An 18,333-nucleotide genomic window follows, 5' to 3' on the forward strand; every position below is an offset into this window, starting at 1 on the left:
CCGCCCCCCCCCCGGCCTCCCTCTGGCCTCGTCACAATGCGACCAGCGCGACTGGTATCTTCAACCAGTATGAGAGCACCCGTGCATCTCATAGTTCGTATCCCCATGGGTACTGTGAGTCCTCTTATATTACCTGCTCTAAATTTTTCAATCCAAAGTGGCCCACACGCTACGCGAGATAATCTCACAATGTTCGTGGTGAACGTGGCGGGCGATCTTCGACAGGCCTACCCGGCTCGAGTGCCTCTCAGGAATTCGTTTTCGGCCTAGCCTGCCGCTTCCGCCAACCGCTTCGGGTTCCACAGCGCCCATCCATAGAGTGCCCAGGTGGGTAGTCAAGGCAGTGGCTGAAGTGCCTTCGCCCAACGACCTACCAGAATAAGCGAGCGCACATTCGACAAGGCCACTCTGCGCGGGGCCCCTACTATGTACAAGTGAGAGAGAATGGAACTCTGCTCAAGATAGCCTGACCGCGACGAGATATTCGGGCACCCAGGTAGCTGTTCCCAGGGGACAGGACCCGCCTCCAGATGGAATTTCTCTTCATCTCTGGAAACCAGGCTTCGCCCAAGTATCGTTTCAGACATGGTCCGGGTGTCAGGAGCTCGGCCCTGCTGATCAACCGTCTTGTCCCTAGGTTCCTCAAGGTTCCTCTACCACTGATCAGCCAGAACCTACAGTAAGTTAGTTAGTCTTGGAGTTGCGTACCTAGGTAGTGTGGATCTATCTGCAGCTTCCAACCGTCTATTCGTCTGTGCTAAAACCGGACCATTCGCACTCGCACCATGCCGGTCTGAAGGCTAGTTACTCTGGTAAGCTGGGTCGTGGGGTTATCTCGACGAGGCTGCAAGGAGCACGATGAATGGACTTGCTTGGGATGACGCAAAGAATATTGGCAACGACCCGGACGTGTCTCCATCGAAGCCCCAGTGCCAGATGCCAGGAAATGATTTTCTCCTTCTCTGGCTGCGAAGATATATCTAACTTAACTTGTCAACTATCGCGCAAAGTGAGACAAGCTTTTTATTAGCCTCTATATCTCCGCGCTCCCACCGCCAGAATGGCGGTACGAGGGTAACCACGTAGTTTAGGTCTGGGCAACGCGGTAACAAAGTACCCTCGGACGCCCTGTCTTGAGCCCAGGTGCTCTAATGCACTCCATGTGCGCAGTCCCATACGTGACTGACCTCTGTACGCCTTGGACAATGCGTCTGTTCAGCGCTGTCATGGCGTGGATGCCATCGAAGCACTGCATTGCTGTTGCGATGTGGCAGCAGCTTAAAGCCATCAAGATTCTGACACAAACGGCATTGTGTGATCGGCGGCTACCCCCTTTGGGATGGCTTGCAGCACCAACGGAACGGCTGTCCTTGGAGACAATAGGCTCCAGCAACCCAAGCAATTACTTCGTCCCTCTTCCAATACACGAATCCAAACCCAGATGCTACGGTCGACGAGCTAGTGCATGTCTGCCAAAAATCTTCGCCGCGTCTGAGTCAGTCCCTTTGCGATCATGCACATTCATGAAGTGTTCATTTCTGTTGTGATGCTGGAGCTGCCGCCACCCCCTTGTCCCCTGGCGTGCGCCGGCCCAGGGGGTGGAAGCGATTGGACGCGCTGGCGGCAAAATGAGCTGCACAAGGGTACACGACGACGGTGCATACCTAGGTACATAACAGGGCAGGGCCCTACGGAATTCGCCATAGGAGGGTACAGGAAAGATTGTTGATATCGGCACCAGACTGCACCAGAGGGTGAATCATGAGCGTGTACAGGAATTTGTTTCTATGCCAATGGTAACCTCCGAGTATTGTTCTACATACAAACGCTAGTAGACCTTCGGAGACATTCTCTCGTAGTCTGAACCCCGTTGGAGGCTAATGACCTTGACGTTAGATCTCCACCGGTAGTCATTAACTAACTTGGCTGGCTAACTTGGTGCTTGGTTAGCTCTTCCACCCAGCTGGGTCGGCAGATTGGGAGCAGCTAGACCAGATGGGCATGGGATTTGCGCCAGTCAGACTCGCCGGGCGGCCGACAACATCACTCGGCTACCAGATTGCGCGTCTTTGGACGAAACGGCTGAGGGTTCATTGGAGCCGCATGAAGAACCGTCGAAATCGTGATGTCGATATAACTCGGTCCAGGGTCAGGAGATTTGTTCGCGGGTTGGACGATATTGATAAGTCAATTATCTGAACTCTATGTCGGCCACTCGTGCTGAATGTGTCATGTCAACGGCATGCATGTTGGCTGACTCCATGTCGACCATGTGCTGCACACGTAGGCTTGGGCAGTAGGGCGAGGAAAGGGGTTGGGCCGTGGGCTTCAATGTGGTCGCCATGCATGAGGCTTAAAGAGGGCGTGCCGGGCCGCACCTAAGGCTGGTCAAGAACAGATGACAGGCGACCGCGGACCAACAAGCTCGCGGTGCATGCATGCCCACAACCCCAACTTAGAGTGTAGGTGATTAGTTGGCTACTGCTCTATATCATGAGCTTGGGGAGACGTCGAGCCCCTGCAAGATCGGATGTAGGAACCCAGTGGGAGGGCGCAAGCCATCAGCCCGCGGGGTGCTGAGCTCTGCTGCGTTTGCCGTCAACGTTGAGCAGAGCAGCACGACTAGAAGCTGCAGCATCTAATAAGTTTAGTAGAAATGGCAGTAACTTGGCTTTTGTATTGAATGCCAGGCCGGGCGCCGTTCTCCACGTGCCATCCCCGCCTCCGTATCGGGTTTGGCGCCCCCGCAGGCCTCCTCGGCCTAGCTCCGACGGGCAGGAGCTCTTGGTGTGACCGGGTTCGTAGGGGTGGTGGTGGCATGCGACAACCGGTGTCCGCGACCACGTCCACGACCACGACCACGACCACGGCTACGACTGGAGCAGACGACGTCCTTCCTGCCCGCCCGCGACCAGCCTGCGTTCAATGAGACACAGAGGCCGCAGCCCACTGACGGTCCTGACCTCGAGCCTTCACATCATCACCGCGTCCCCCCGCCCGTCCGCCCTCGGAGCCTCGGTCTGCTTCCCGCGCTTCTACTCGCCCGCCGCCAACATGGCTCCTCCCAAGTCGGCCCTGGATTTTCTCGACTTCGTCAATGCCTCTCCCACCCGTGAGTGCCGTGCCGCGTCGCTTTCTACCCTGCCTGTGTTTGCCCTGGGGCCGTTCTGCTGACTTGGTTCCCTCGCCCGCCAGCCTACCATGCTGTCCAAGCCGCCATTACCCGCCTGGAGAAGGCCGGCTTCTCCAAGGTCAAGGAGCGCGACAACTGGTCCTCCTCGCTCAAGCCGGGCGGCAAGTACTACATGACACGAAATGCCTCCACCATTGTAGCCTTTGCCATCGGCGCCAAATGGCGGCCCGGAAACCCCATTGCCATGGTCGGCGCTCACACCGACTCGCCCTGTCTCCGCATCAAGCCCGTCAGCAAGAAGAGCAACGTTGGCTTCCTTCAGGTCGGCGTCGAGACCTACGGCGGAGGAATCTGGCACAGCTGGTTCGACAGAGATCTCAGCATTGCCGGTCGCGTGCTGGTCAAGGATGGCGCCGGCAACTTTGTCCAGAAGCTGGTCAAGGTCGACCGTCCCATCATCCGAATCCCCACCCTCGCCATCCATCTCGACCGCTCGAGCAGCTTTGACCCCAACAAGGAGACCGAGCTGTTCCCCATTGCCGGCATGGTCGCCGCAGAGCTCAACCGGACTGGCTCCAAGGACGTCCCAGTGGCCGACGATGCCACCAACGAGACGTTCCAGCCGTTGAAGGAAATGACCGAGCGCCACCACCCTTACATCCTCGAGATTATTGCCGAGCATGCTGGCGTCGAGGTCGACAATGTCGTTGATTTTGAGCTGGTCCTGTACGATGTTCAAAAGTCGTGCCTCGGCGGCCTGAACGAGGAATTCATCTACTCGGCGCGTCTTGACAACCTGAATATGACGTACTGCAGCGTCATGGGCCTGATCGAGTCCGTGTCATCAACCAGCCTCGACGACGAGACGTCCATTCGCCTCATTGCGTGCTTCGACCACGAGGAGATTGGTTCGACCTCTGCTCAGGGAGCCAATTCCGATCTCTTGCCAGCTGTCGTGCGTCGCCTTTCCGTCGTTGCTGGGGACCGCCACGGTGATTCTGCCTCCAACAAGTCGTGGGAGCACGTCAGCGCAGATCCCGAAGTCGATCTGTCCACTGCCTTTGAGCAGACCGCATCGGGATCTTTTCTCGTCTCTGCCGACATGGCTCATTCGGTACACCCCAACTACGCCGGCAAGTATGAGGCGAACCATCAGCCTGAGATGAACAAGGGAACCGTCATCAAGATCAATGCCAATCAGAGATACGCCACCAACTCCCCCGGGATTGTCCTCTTGCAGGAGGCGGCCAAGCGTGCGGGTGTTCCGCTGCAGCTGTTTGTCGTGAGAAACGACTCCTCATGCGGGTCAACCATTGGCCCTATGCTTTCAGCCAAGATGGGCGTCCGGACACTAGATCTGGGCAACCCTCAACTTTCCATGCACAGCATCCGTGAGACCGGAGGCACGTACGATGTGGAGCATGCTATCAAGCTGTTCGATTCGTTCCTGTCACACTACTCAGAGCTTGAGGCCAAGATCTTTGTTGATTAACCGTTTTAGCCTATCAGACTCGTCAGAGTTTACTAGGTTTCCACAAGGAACTCTTACATGTACTGAGAATGTCCAAGCCTTGAGCCCTTGCGATACATACTCTGTTGGCTACATCTAGCCTTCGAACTGTACCACCCACTGTCGAATACTAGTTTGATTGAATACAATTACTGTTTGGCAGGTGCACGCGTAATCCATAGAACCCTTGATGTACTCCCCTGTTCTGGTCACACTGGAATGGAGTAGTTCCGTGAACTTCACTCTATAGCTTTGTGATACTCCCATCTCGATATTCAGCTTAGGTGCAGTACAGTCCCTAAGTATCCAGTTCTTTTCCCTGTTTGCAAAATACTCCTCACTCCCTCTTTCCGGGATCGCTCCCTACATGATTTTGAGCTGCTTTATGATGCAAGAGGCTCGTTTGAAGTGTATCCTTGAGGCGTTGTCGCTTTAAGTCTTGCAATAACGTCAGCAACCCAGCTGGCGTAAGGTTGTCATTGCCAGCAATGTATTCCCTTCTGATTCCTCTTGGTCCTTCTTGTCTTCTTGAAGAGTCCTTAAGCCTAATTAGCAGTTGACGTACTTTCCCCAAACATGAGAGTTTACTTCTCCATACCCCGTCGGTAAATTACCTCAGAATACTGCCGCTTATTGTAATTTCACTCAAAATGGCGGTTACTATCTCCATTTCCGTTTCCTCGGTCGTTTTGAAATTGTCCTCGTCATTTGTCATCAATCCTGGACCGTGAAATAATGTACTTCCTTTAGAGTCGTCAATATTCAAGGTTGCCTGGGAGTTGTTTAGTGCCCCAGGATCCTACAAAATCCAACATTGCAGCTTGGCTCTAGACAGCAAACGTCGAATACCTCGATCTGTCTGAACTACTCGTCGCAAGAGTTTCCATTGTAGTTGAGGAGGGCCTCATAATGTAAGTCCACGCACTACACATAGGGATATCACCACATCGGTACAACAAACCCTTCTCTTCAATTACAGCTCCCGTGCTTCCTAGCCAGGCTAAAGCACTGTAAACCGAGCCCTCGTTCTGACACCATACAACAGCAGACTTTGAATTCCACGGCATCCTCCCTGGAAACATTCGACGACACGCATGTTAATCATGCTTCCCCCCAGCCGGCAGCCAAATCTCGCAAATAGAGATCGTGACACGATGGCATGGGGCCCAAGCAAGCGGAATGAGTCACAGGCAACTTGTAGCGAATATATGGCCGCCCAAAACGATGAAATGTCAGCTCCGAGGGAGGTGCAGAGGCAAGCATCACTACCGCAGACCGACGAGTCACGCGGCTTGTCCTATAGATATGATAATGCTCAGCCGACCCCAGTGGATTTACTGCAGCTGTGCCGAGATATGGAAGAACACGACTTCATACTGGGTCTCCAAAACCCGTTCCCCATATCATCACTCGCCCCACCACGACTCAGCTTGAGCCAGGCCACATCCCCTTCAGTTCGTACCGAGGAAAACAACGAGTTAGTGCAAGGCTTAATCCAGATCCTTGGACAGCCACGATTCTCCAGCAGACACCTACCACGGACGAGCCCCGCCGAGGGGATCATGGTGCAGGAATACTGGCCCCATGACCCCGACTTCCAACGTATGAGTGAATACTCCGGGGTTGCCCCCGAGGATCAGACGCCCTGGAACCCTACGATTGGCAGACGTGAGGCCTTCTGGAATGGATGGAAGGTTGGGACTGCACATGGGTACACCACGGACTGTAGCGTCAGTATCGATCACCCGCCTGCGGCTGAGCGTATTCCGGGATACCTGAACGGATTCATAGAAGGCTATAGTACTGGATATGAAGCGGGGAGGGAAGAGAGGCAACGTATGCAAAGGGAAAGTTCGTCTCAGTTGACACAGCACGAGGCGGCGCGCATCGACGCGAGAGGCCGGGAGGTACAAAGATCCCTCGAGCTCCGCCTGAGAGCAATATGGCAAGTTCCTACGGAGCTATAACATGCAGCCAGACGGTTACGGCGAACCAACTATTGGCGGCTTGGGAGTCATGCCCTATCCGGGTGCTCTCAATACAGACTGCACCAATGGCACAGCACTTGAATCGAGGGGCAATTCAAGCTGCGGGAAGCGTCGGATTCGCTGCCCGACCGAAGAGCTTCCCGAAAACTCACACTGCTTCGTTGGCTACCTCCGAGGCAGGCAAAGAAGCGTCCTTCGATGAGCATGCCGCGCCTGTCGAAGTCAAGGATAGGGCTCACCGCGGAGGCGCATCTGAGAATACCCCGAGGCAGGAAGCCTGACCCAGGATCGACGATAATCATCATGCAGCAGAATATGCTTGCGTTGGGTACGAGATGCAACCCAGGCGAGATATTGGAAACGACAGGCGCCAGGAATCCCCCATGACTGCCAGGCAGCTCGCGTGTGTGCAGGGACTTACAAAACAAGGCATGTCCGCACAAAGGTCCGACCTACCCGACAATCGAATATTTGAAGGTTCCCGTATATCATAGACTTGTTTAGGATGATCGGGGAAAAGCAGCCTGCGACCAACAGGGCTTCCAGCGTCCCTGAACCTTGTCTTCGTCGGAGCTCAAGCTTACTAGATGGGGCATGTTAGCTGCTAGGGATTTGTGAAATGGCAGCTCCCGCTACTTCTGGTCGATAGCACATGTTAGACGTCAATGAGGCTATCTCATTTAAACGCCCCTTATATCGTCACCACACATTCGCACCTTGATGCTTCCGATACGGTATTGGAAATAATGCCCAGGGACACGCTCAGACCGTATGGGGATGAAGTATTCACTTATTACAAGCGTTTGACGCCCACTTCTTTTTGTTAAATGTTTTACAAACGAGCAGGTAAAGCAAGTGAACATCACAATAGGATACCACATCAGACACAAGGAAATTTTGAGGAATTGTACCATGGTCACAAGAAAGAAAGGTTTCGGCATCAGCCAATCAAGAAATCTAGATTCCGCCAGCTAGTTAGAATTGGTATAGTTCACCGAACTCCTTGTGTATGCATATGCTAGGAATGCCACTGCATGCCATCCTGAAAACTCTGGCGTGAATGGTCATGGCTATTCCCTTTTGTCTATTGTCTGAACGATTTTTGCAGCTCCTGCAGATACCTGGAGAAAGTCTTCCTATCGGTTGAAGTAGTCATGGGCCTGAGGAAGTCGTTTCCGTCAATGCCCAACCCCGGGAAGAGGGAAGATTGCAGGTGTTGGATGAAGACTTCGCCGGTTTTGAGGTAGATGGCCTGCTCCAAGCCGGCGATTTCCGTCAACACCTGCTTAGTTTGAGCATCTTGCGCCGGTCTGAACTGCGGGTCCCGCATGACCTCCCAGCACAAGGAATGGAACCGATCGAGCAGGAATTGGTCAAACCCGGGGATGGCTGGCGACGGCGACCCCGAAGGTGCAGAAGGAGATGCTGCTATGTTCGCGACATCCGGGCCTCCCCAGACAGCTGCCATTTTCGCAAGGAGCCCGAAAGCGAGGCGGCTCGCTGCCAGGTTTCCGGAACTTATATCCCTCGCCAAGTTCAGAATGGAACTGATCAGGGAGTCGAAGAAGCCCTGGTTGGCCTCGGAGACAAGCACGCCGCCCAGGTCATTACTGAGAATAGCGCCAAGGAAACTCAGATATTCGCGTCGCAGTTCGGCAAGTTGGATCTCGTCATCAGTGCCGTCCATGGGCTCAGACAAGCCGCCAAAGACTCGCTGTAGCAGAGGAGTCAACAGAAGGTTCAGAACATCGTAGATTTCTGCCTTGAAACCGTAGACTACCTGATCCAAGAGACGTAGAAACATGGCCATCTCATCCTTCGAAGAGCCTTGTGATAGGAGACCCTCGATCCACTGTGGTAGCTGTGGCAAGACTGCCGCCCCGAGTACTCCCAGCAGTCGAGAGAACGCAGACCTGCTGGCGGCACGAATGTCAGGAGAACCGTTCAGCTGGCCTAGAGCGATCAGTATAGCCTCCGCGGCCCGTGCAAACTCGTCAGACAAGACTTTCTCGGGTGGGGGACGCTGCTTCGCGGATTGCGAGCCAGGAGTCCAGTCCGAAAACCCGTGTGCCAAGGTGCCCAACGCCATAATGATGTGGTGAATCTGGAGGATTGCCTGCGCGTCTCCGGCCTTCGCACGCGGAAGGTGCTGCTCCATATCCGTGAACAATGGGTCCATAACAGATCGCGCGTACAGTGCTTGCTTGTCCGGCGGCGTACTGGAGGTCGACGAGATGCAGCCAATGGCCTCGAACAGATACAACTGGCTCGTGAAGAGGGCGTCGGCCGAGTTGTCGGTTTGATCGGATGACATGTCGTCGTCAGCATCGTCGCCTGGGACCTCAGCTTTGATCGGAAGCAAATCGCCGATAGAGTGGATGATGGTTTCCGCGACATTGCCGACATGAGCCCGAAGATGCTTCACGAACCGGTGGAACAGATACCATGAGCGGCTGCGTATGCGGACATGATCATGGTGAACAAAGCGGACAAAGTGCTCGAGCACTTGTGCTATAAGCGACGAGTTGTTGTCCGTCTCGAAGAAGCTGCAATAACGGACGCAGATTTCCATGTACTGGAGAATGATGGCCGGGTGAGGGAAGGTAGCCACGCCTGGTGCATCGTTAGTCTTGTGGGATCTGCCATTTCCTCGGCCCAACATACCTGATTGCACCATTTTGGTCATCAAAGCCATGAGCCTCTCAGAAGCGGAGGTCGGGGGCTGGTTCTTGGAGCTCATGCCTTGGGAAGGCATGGCCAACTCGCCAAAAAGGTACATCTCATGCAGGGCCACATCCAAGTCCCTCCAGTCCATCTGCGAGCCGTGTTCGTCTAGCCGCTGGAACGTGTTGGCGACGAGGTTGCTGAGAACTTCGATGTAGAGGTTCTGATCGACGGCTGCCACGCTCTTCTGCAGAAGCTGCAAGCGTTTCCTGAGCTCCTGGAACTCGGCCTCGTCCGTTTGCTCGTCTTCGTGGCCCCAGGATGATGTTTCATCATATCTCATCTTCATGATGATGGCGTTCAGAATAGGGGGGAGCAGTTCGGCAAACGGCCCGGGCAGTTGGGGCAGCTTCCGGAAGTAGGTCAAGATATCCGTCAGCGATGGGATCACAGTGGAGCAGATCTCATCAAACTCGTCCGAAAAGAAGCGGAGGAGCAGGGGGAGGAAGTCCTGCAGTTGCTGGTTGGCCTTTGTCCGCGTCTCGTCGTCGGTGGTCTTATCCTCGAGCACGCGGATGAGATCGGCCACAACGGTGTTGACCAGCTTGGCAACGGCCTCACCGAGGTCTGTATCATAGCGAGTGGTGCCCTTGTACTCGTTCAGCGGGGGGCTGGCGATGAGCTGAGAAATGATGTCGCGGAGGTTCAGAAACGAGATCATGTTGGTCTTGTCAGCGGGGCGCATCTTTTTGCCCACGATCTCGGTGAAGGCATCGACTGCAGCGTCCCGAACCTTGTCATCTCCACCATCAGGGCTGGCGCGGCCAATCAGAGGGAAAATGAGGCTCATCATGGCATCGTTGATGATCAGAGAGATGTCGGTCCAGCTCACCCATTTCCCGATGACCTTCAAGGTCGTCTCTGCGATAAGGTCGTTCTGGTGGGAGTACTCGGCAAGGAGGTCCTGCCAGGACTGGGCGATCTTGCCAACATCTCGTGCCCTGACCAGGTCCTTCAGGCCGGTGTGGACCTTAACATCGTTGCCCTGGCGCATGACCATCTGGTCAGCGATTTCATCGTGAACATTGCTCAGGAGGCGCATGTACAGGATGACGCCGATGGTGTTGTTGCGGCTCGAGCTGCCAGGCAGGACGGTGAGGGCCAGGAAATCGTCAAAGAAGGAGGCCCAGGCCTGTTCGTACAGGGCAACAAAGAGGTACGTCAGGGTCTGGGTAAGCTTGTTCTGCAGGTTGGACGAGTCGACCAGGTCGGGGTCGTTGGTGGCGTAGGTCTCCCTCACGTAGGCAAGCAGGGCGTCCCTCAGGTAGACGAGGCTCTGGCCGTCCAAGAGCTGGGTGTGCACAATGTTGCTGAGGATCTCGAGGCAGACATGGCGCACGATCTCGGAGGGGCGCGGGGTCCTGGTGAAGAGACTGACGCAGACATGCCAGGCCTGGGGGTCGGAGCGAACTTGGTTGAGGAAGTTGTAAGCCTGAGACTTGAGAGACTGGTCACCGGATGGGTTCCATACGATCTCGATGGCCTTCTCGATCTGGGAGTCCATGTTGGGCTCGGTCTCGCGGCGGCAGCCCCGCGGCTCCCGGTGGAGAAGTGGGTGATGTCGTCGGTGTGGTCAGACGCTGGCTATACTCTCGGCAGCCCTCGGCAGGGTGCATGCAGCATGCTTGAGCTGTCCACGGGGAGAGGGTCGTCCGTAGATCGTGTCTGCTTGTGCTTGGGCAGTCAGTGGGCGACCCGGGATTCCGTTCTGCGACGTGTGTGTGTGTGTGTATGTGTGTGTATGTTTGTACGTTTTGTATGCTTGTATGTATGTATCGCGCGGTGTGGCCTGGTGTGATGTGCGGTGCCGTGGTCGTCTACGGTACGCGGGGCGGTCTTGGTTGCTGGAGGGGCAGCTACGGTATTCGGATGGCAGATATGTGTGTTTCTCTCTCCCTTTTTCTCTGCCTTCCTCTCTCTCTCGCAAGTTTCGGACGGAGGAAAGCGACGGCGATCGGGACGGCTAGGCCTGTGAGTGAGAGGTCTGCACCGGGAATGCACAAGGCAGAGTCAACAGTGGGAGCACAGTCGTCAACACGTCACAGTCACAGCCGGCGGCCAGCGAGCAGCCCAACTTTGGCATTTTTGTCACCCCACCTTGACCTTGGCTGGGCTCACTAACTAGGGTCTTGGGATTTTGCCAGCCCGGGTTTGCCTAAGGTCTAGGCGGTGAGCGAAAACAAACAGGCGGGGGAAGACGGTTTTTTTTTCCCCCTTCCTCAGCCAACGGGTGCCACGAGGCTGTCGTGCAGGCCTGTCTTGTCTTGTTATTGTCCGATAACAAACGCACGTGCCAAAACCGTCCTTGGCCAAGGAATGCCTTGTTGGTACGGGTGCCGAACTCAATCAACTGCGACAGTCCAACCGTACGTCCAAGGTAAGTGGTAAATAAATGTGGGAATACGCAACGTTGCTATAAAACCCCGGAAACGTGCACATACCCACCGCCATATCTACCCTACATACCTACCAACCGACGTGTATGCTCATTCTAGGCTGTTATCACTGCCTCAACATGACGCTGGCAGACCTCCAAACTACACCCGAAAGGATGCCTACCTGGGTACCTTGGCTTTGCATCGCTGGTTGCAACCACCTAGATTGGCCTTGTGTCCATATACTATGGTACATACATACTACTCAGATACGGACAAGGTCCCTCTCTGGCCACGATGCTGTCGCACAGCTCATTAGTCCCTTGACTATGCCTCTTCAGTAGTCCATGGGGGCATCCGAGGTGCCCTGATCATGATTGTCCATACATCGCAAACCGGCCCTGGCCAGGTGGTCGTGGTATGTTCCCGAGAATCCTGGTCGTAGGGTTGATGATATAACCGCATATTTCCCAGTCAAGTACTGAATACTTGGCCTGTGGTACCGCGCACCCAGTCGCCGCCGCATGCAGAACTCCTGGCGTTCCGTACAATCTTTCGTATCGACCGCCATACCATCGTCTTGCTCGTCACTAGTGAGTTTGGCACTTGTTGGAGTCGCATCCTACTTCTTGACTCTCGGACACGCATCGGGCCATGGTACATCGAGCTGCAGACGTTTCGCCTAGGACTTGACTCACCATCATCCATCACCATCATCAAAGAAGCAAACTGAACTCGAAACGCCCTCTCAGGAAGTGCGTACCAGGAAGGAGAATTTCCTGATTCGAGCATGACATCGCTGCTGTTGTCAGGGGTTGGATCCCGAGTGCTACGCGCGCAGAGGCAACTCGACAACTAGGAGATCCCCATCGACAACTTTCTCTGTTTGCCTCGGTCGCTACTGCTCGCAGAAAGGTCTCGCGATATACAGGCAGGACCTGTCAACGTAACGAGCTCGGCCCGGATAGATGACGATACCAGAGGCACACCTGCCACCGCTTCTCTTGATTATACTCTGCAATGATACATCAGTGGTTCAGAGGCCTCTTGCCAGGTTGTGTCCGCGACGATCCGGTGAAACCTGCGAGGGTTCTCACAAGGCTGAAAGAGTCGCATATGGCTTGGAGGTCGAGGTTCAAGTTGAGATTGTTAATAAGCCTCGATCGAACAGAGTCGAGATATTTTTGATATTGGTTTAGTTGAGGAAGACTGGGTCGCTGTATTTGGCATGTCGTGGATGAAGCGGTGCTGCTCCGCCTCGCCCTCCCCAGACACAGCACTTGATGATTGTAGCACGAGTGCGCTATAATTAACAGCTTTCTGCATGTCAGCACCAGGAGCATACCCATTAGGCGCGCTTTAGCCCCTGCCATCGAGGGATGTGACGACATCATATATCATCAACGCGTTTTGCGTCTTTGATTGCTTTTGCCAAATTGGACAATCCTGTGGCCAGCCCAGACAACGGCATTAAGGCGGGCGCTCAAGCAATGTGCAACGCGGGTGGAGGTTGCTGATCTCGGAGCGGTTGTCGCACCATCAGTGATAGCTACTGACGATCCTCGCTCCATCACCGGGGGTCGGGGGAACCATGCTTGCCTTGTCCCTAATTGTGTACTATGTACGTACATCATGATTGCTCTTCACATGTACATTATCGCACAGTGACGCCCATTGTTGTCGCTACAAGGAACGGGGAGAGAGTGCTGGCATAACCGCCGCATAGCGAATGGTTCGTGGACCCAATTCTGGTGCCATCATGAGCAAATCACTATCATCCATCATTATCAGGTCGTTCTCCGAGACGAGAGTGCGAAAACTTTGAATGTGGTACATGAACATCTTACAGTCTCCACGGAAATGGGTGGCCCTGGCCCGTTGGCTCCAGCTGCTTGGCCCTGGCAATCCTTGACCTCGTGGCAGCATGTGCTTGAGGCAATTAACTATGAGTGCGTACTACCTACTATTAAGTAGCACATTAAGCATCGACCACGCGGGCCAATAGATTGCTAGCGACTCAAGTCGAACGAGATGAAGACTGGATAGCCTGGTGAGCCCTGGCGCTTGGCAGACGAAGCCCTCTTCTCTATTTATTCCTGATGTCCTGTCTTGACTGCATTGTGCCCGAACCCCAAGGGCCGAACAGCCTGGACTTGAATATCGGGATTAAGCTTGAATATTAGCGGATGTGAGGGGGCGCCCCCTTCACCGACCATCATATCCCAAGTCGCGACTAAACGAAATTACCAACGTACGCCGTGCGATTCTCCTGCTCTCTCCGTCGTTGGTTCGTGGGAACGTGACCCCCGAGCAAAAGGCGCAGGATAGGAGGGGCGCCAGTACCTGCATTAGCTCCCCCATCCTCCGCTGCTGTTGGCGAATTGTTGCATTGCCCCTCCAGCCCACGCGCGGCCGGTCCTGTCCTTTCCACATTCCTGGTTGGGCCGGCGGGACAGGGACCCCTAAAGCACCCCGGCACCCCTTGGCATCCCATCGCGAATGATCCATAGATTCGTCGGATTCGACTGCTGATGAGCGTCTGTCCACCCCTGGTGCATTCATTGGGTTACCTCAGGTACTTGGCGCTCAAGTAGACGGATGTTTTCGCGGGGAATCCTAGCTCACGTGTGAGCACGCACGATGCTGGAAGGCAGGCAGACCAGCGTCGATGAGAGAGACGCTGACGATTCGCCATCGCAAACTGTGCTGCCATTTCTTTTCTGGTTCTGCACAAGAGTAGAAGCAGAGTGGCGGTCGAACGTTGCCGTTGAATGTTCCAGCCATGTGGGAATAGCATTATTGAGTTCGGGTCCCGTCGGCAGTCGGGTCTCCAACTCTCATTGGAAATGAAGTGCCAATTCTTGCTTATTGCTGCTTAACTCGAGCAATAAAACGATCTAGGCACATACTATAGGATGTATGTCTCTCGTCCAGCCCTCGGGTCGCGAACGTCACGTCAAAGCCTCATGCTGTTAGGAAACGAAAAAGGTCGGATGGAGAGCTGTTCTTGAGGGTTCACTTGTCTCGAGAGCCTATCGCCATTGCATGCAATTCCCGTTCTATAGTTGCTTGAATCTGCTTGGGCCGCTGTCTGGTGCTGATGATGGACGAATTTCGGAGATACTTTGCAGCCAAGTAGTGCGAAGGTCTGGTTCAATGAACGCGTCCCACTTTGTACCACGTAGATTGCAGACAGCCATCAGCCCAGCGGTTTATGGAGTAAGCCCCCCTTGTCATCCCAAAAGTCAAGCACCACAAATCAGCATTCGCTCCAGGGCCCTCACGCCTTCTCGGAGGAAGGTCAATCTCGCAGTGAAGGCCGGACTGCGATGCGCCATTGGGTCAGCACTCGCTGCTGAAGTGGGCGTACTAGCCGTGTCTCGGAACGCCTGCAAATCAGGTGAGATCGCATCGTCCAAGGTCGTGTGCGCCACGCGATGGACGGTCAAGATTCTCCCCATCCCCATCCACATCCACGGCGGCTGCGTCGTGCGCCCAGACGACTAAAGGCACGGTCTTGTCGATGACAACTTTAATCTGTTTGCAAGCCATGGGCCAGGGGAGGGGAGGGGGGGAGGGTTGCCGGGGGGTTGCCTCTCCCATGCCCTTCACCCCGTCCTAGGTGGAGCGGCGGTCACAATGTCAACCAGCGCTTGGGAGCCCCGGTCCGCCTTAGTTTGCTATTCAGGTAATTTCCCACAACCCCGTCCGTTGCCTCCTATCCTTTGTAGCCTTGTGCGGGTGTGTCTATCCTATCCTATTAATACCGACCGTCGTCCGCCTTGTTCCATCTCTCCTTTCTTTCCCTCTCCAGCCAACAAGCCAATTCAACTGACTCAACTTGACCTCGGTCGTCCATTCTTTAAACAACCACGCTCAAGCTTCACGCTTATACGCTCTCTTAAACCCACCAACCAACCAACCAACCAACCTCGTCGTTTTTTCAACGTACAATCCAAAACACCGCCAAAATGCGTTTCGCTACCGTTGCCGCTGTCTTCGCTGGTGCCGTCTCGGCCAAGACTGTCTACTCCACGGACTACGTCACCGTCACCTCTTGCGCTCCTGAGGTCACTGACTGCCCGGCCCGCTCGACCGCCACCTACAGCTCGGTCTACCCCGTCGGCCCTGCCTCCAGCTCTTACCCGGTTGTCCCCAGTGCCAACACCACTGCTCCCTACCCCGTGAGCTACCCGGCCACCACCGGCCCGGCCGTCCCTACCACCGTCAAGCCCGCCACCTCCGGCTACCCCGTTGAGAGCAAGAGCACCAGCCCTGCCACTGGTGTCTCCTCGGTCCTGACCATCTCCACCACCACCTGCATCCCGACCGTCATCTACTCCACCGTGACTGCCACCCCCTACACCGTTTCTTCGGCCAAGCCCTCCGCCGGCACCACCATCCCCGGCCACAACGCGTAAGTCATCCCGATGGACACCATCACCGCTCGCAGTTACTGACCCGTCGCAGCACCGTCCCTGCCGTGCCTTCCTCCACCTACCCCGTCACTGCCGGTGCCGGAAGCGTTGCTGGCTCCCTCTTCGCCGCTGCCGCCGGTCTTGCCGTCGCCGTCATGATGTAAATCTCTTTCAACATTGGAAGGAATTTGCACAGCTGCTCAATGATACCCGGGGGAGTCCAGGAGGAAGAAGCCAGCGGGCCTTTTTGAATCTGGCTTCGGTATTCGACTTCATGTCAATACTATCAATGTACCTAATTTTCTAATTGTATTTACGGGCGTCGGATGCCTCATGACAAACAACCATTGACGTCTGTTTTTGCAATCACTGTTACGCTTTTTGGCCCATTATCAAAAATAACCAATATATCCTCCCGTGAGATCCTAAACATGCGACCTGGGCAAAAGACGGGGCGGTGCTACCCATGTACCGTGAGTCTTGCCGACCAGCGACCGCTGGCTTTCCGAATGCGTGGGGCGGCGATCACTGCTTGGTTTCAACTCCATCAAATTTCTTGCCCCTGTAATTGAAACGCACTATCTGCAGGTACGTACAGGGCCCGTCATGGGTATGGGTGCCGCATACCGCTTAGGAGCTCACCAATGGGGAAACTGAGGCCCTGATAGGCCCAAGTCCTACGCCAGCCATTCCGAAAGTAAAATCAGACCTGCTCCCAACGGCCGGTGACCATATCAGGTGTCCGGTCGCAAAGCTGTTCATTTCCGCAGAGATCATCGCAAGCTCATTTTGTTCTTGGACTTGCTGCGGCAAGTCCATGATAGCAGCTAAACTCACTCACTCTTACGAGGTGACGTTGTCTGGGGCTCGCGGCATTCGGCTCCGATAGCCCGGTTCGTCACACGTCACTCTGTGGTTATTTTTTCGAAAGCCGGGTCGCACCTTTCGGCACGTCGCAGGCGAGATGGACTGATAAACAAGATTTCAGTTGACAGGCGTTGTTTTATATGTTTTTTTTCCCCCCCAGTACACCTTCTACAGTGGCCAAACGACCGCGCGCTCCATTTATCTGTTCGCTAAGTGATAGCTTTGCAAAGTCACTATCCTTTTTCCACGCCTCCTTGTGGTTGTTTTGATAAGCTCAGCCGGACCAATGATGTCCACTCAAGATGTCTCTATTAACTGCGATAAATAACACGCCAAATGCATCCCACCATCCTTCACTATTACTGCTTTTGGCGTGACTGCGCTTCTATACGCAAAGGCTGACGTAATAACTACCCGGTTTCTACAGGTCATAAATTTTGCTTCGTCAGTGAAGTAGATTTGATGTTACAAGATATATACAGGTAAAGAAAACACCTCAGCCATAGCAGAAATAGCACCAAAGACTGGGACGTCCAATGGCGTAGGTGTGACTTGGTTTCCCCAGGCAGTCTAATACTTCTTTGGAAGACACATAGCAAACCAAGCTATGTAGACTGTCAGCCAAGTCTACCACTCAAGCTCGAGCGCATATGAAGCAATAGTGACTGAATCACACAAGTGATAAGAATAAGCGCATAGAGTGCCAGCTGCTGAGCAGCTTCAGGGGCTCATACGAAGGGGCTGTCAACTTCAGTGCGATGTCAGTATGAGACGAGCCTACAGGCAATTGTTATTATGCAACTTTGTTGATGTAATATAGAGATCTTGGATGTATTCCCAACCTTCTATCTTCGATACCTGACGTGTCCTCTCAGCGTTGGATACACCAGTAAATGGTCAGGGTTATCTGAAGATGCTGCACCTGTTGATTCGTTGTTCTGCGCTGGTTTAGCGTTTACTCGGGGGCACCCCTTGTCATTGTGTGTAACTCAAGGATCAATGGTGTGCGACACGAACACGAGCGAACTTGCATATATAACCAATTTTGGTGCTGCTCTCCAGCTCTGATTATTGCTCGTGGAATTTAATCACCGATGAAGCGAAAGCTCTCCAGCCAAGGTCAGAACTAGGACTCGGCGCGTTGTCCGTCGTATGTGCAATGCGGGAATTATGGGCATATAGTGGTTGGAGACAAGGCTTCCCCGATGTCTCATACCTTGTGAAGGATATGCAAAAAAGCTATGTGAGAGAACCACTACTCAACGAGAGTATGATGGTCATGCTGGCCAAGTGAATTCACGGATCAGATCGTAGGATC

General features: G+C 54.3%; 4 protein-coding genes across 4 annotated transcripts; 3 read left to right on the forward strand and 1 right to left on the reverse strand.

Annotated features, from left to right (window-relative positions):
* Positions 1–2,925: 2,925 nt before the first annotated feature.
* On the forward strand, positions 2,926–4,625 carry JN550_010858 (uncharacterized protein; the record flags this gene model as incomplete). Its single annotated transcript, XM_049309159.1, has 2 exons — positions 2,926–3,112; positions 3,196–4,625. The coding sequence occupies 2 exons, from the start codon at positions 2,926–2,928 to the stop codon at positions 4,623–4,625; spliced, it is 1,617 nt and encodes a 538-aa protein (XP_049167098.1).
* A 1,172-nt stretch (positions 4,626–5,797) lies between these two features.
* Positions 5,798–6,610, forward strand: JN550_010859 (uncharacterized protein; the record flags this gene model as incomplete). The annotated part of the gene is made up of 1 exon (XM_049309160.1): positions 5,798–6,610. One exon carries the CDS (start codon positions 5,798–5,800, stop codon positions 6,608–6,610), a length of 813 nt encoding a protein of 270 aa, XP_049167099.1.
* Positions 6,611–7,715: 1,105 nt separating this feature from the next.
* Positions 7,716–10,859, reverse strand: JN550_010860 (uncharacterized protein; the record flags this gene model as incomplete). The annotated part of the gene is made up of 2 exons (XM_049309161.1): positions 7,716–9,244; positions 9,296–10,859. The coding sequence occupies 2 exons, from the start codon at positions 10,857–10,859 to the stop codon at positions 7,716–7,718; spliced, it is 3,093 nt and encodes a 1,030-aa protein (XP_049167100.1).
* A 4,842-nt stretch (positions 10,860–15,701) lies between these two features.
* Positions 15,702–16,312, forward strand: JN550_010861 (uncharacterized protein; the record flags this gene model as incomplete). Its single annotated transcript, XM_049309162.1, has 2 exons — positions 15,702–16,147; positions 16,201–16,312. 2 exons carry the CDS (start codon positions 15,702–15,704, stop codon positions 16,310–16,312), a joined length of 558 nt encoding a protein of 185 aa, XP_049167101.1.
* Positions 16,313–18,333: the final 2,021 nt, after the last annotated feature.

Source organism: Neoarthrinium moseri (genome assembly GCF_022829205.1).
Source record: "Neoarthrinium moseri strain CBS 164.80 chromosome Unknown scaffold60_Wmoseri_CBS_16480, whole genome shotgun sequence".
NCBI classification, from domain to species: domain Eukaryota; kingdom Fungi; phylum Ascomycota; class Sordariomycetes; order Amphisphaeriales; family Apiosporaceae; genus Neoarthrinium; species Neoarthrinium moseri.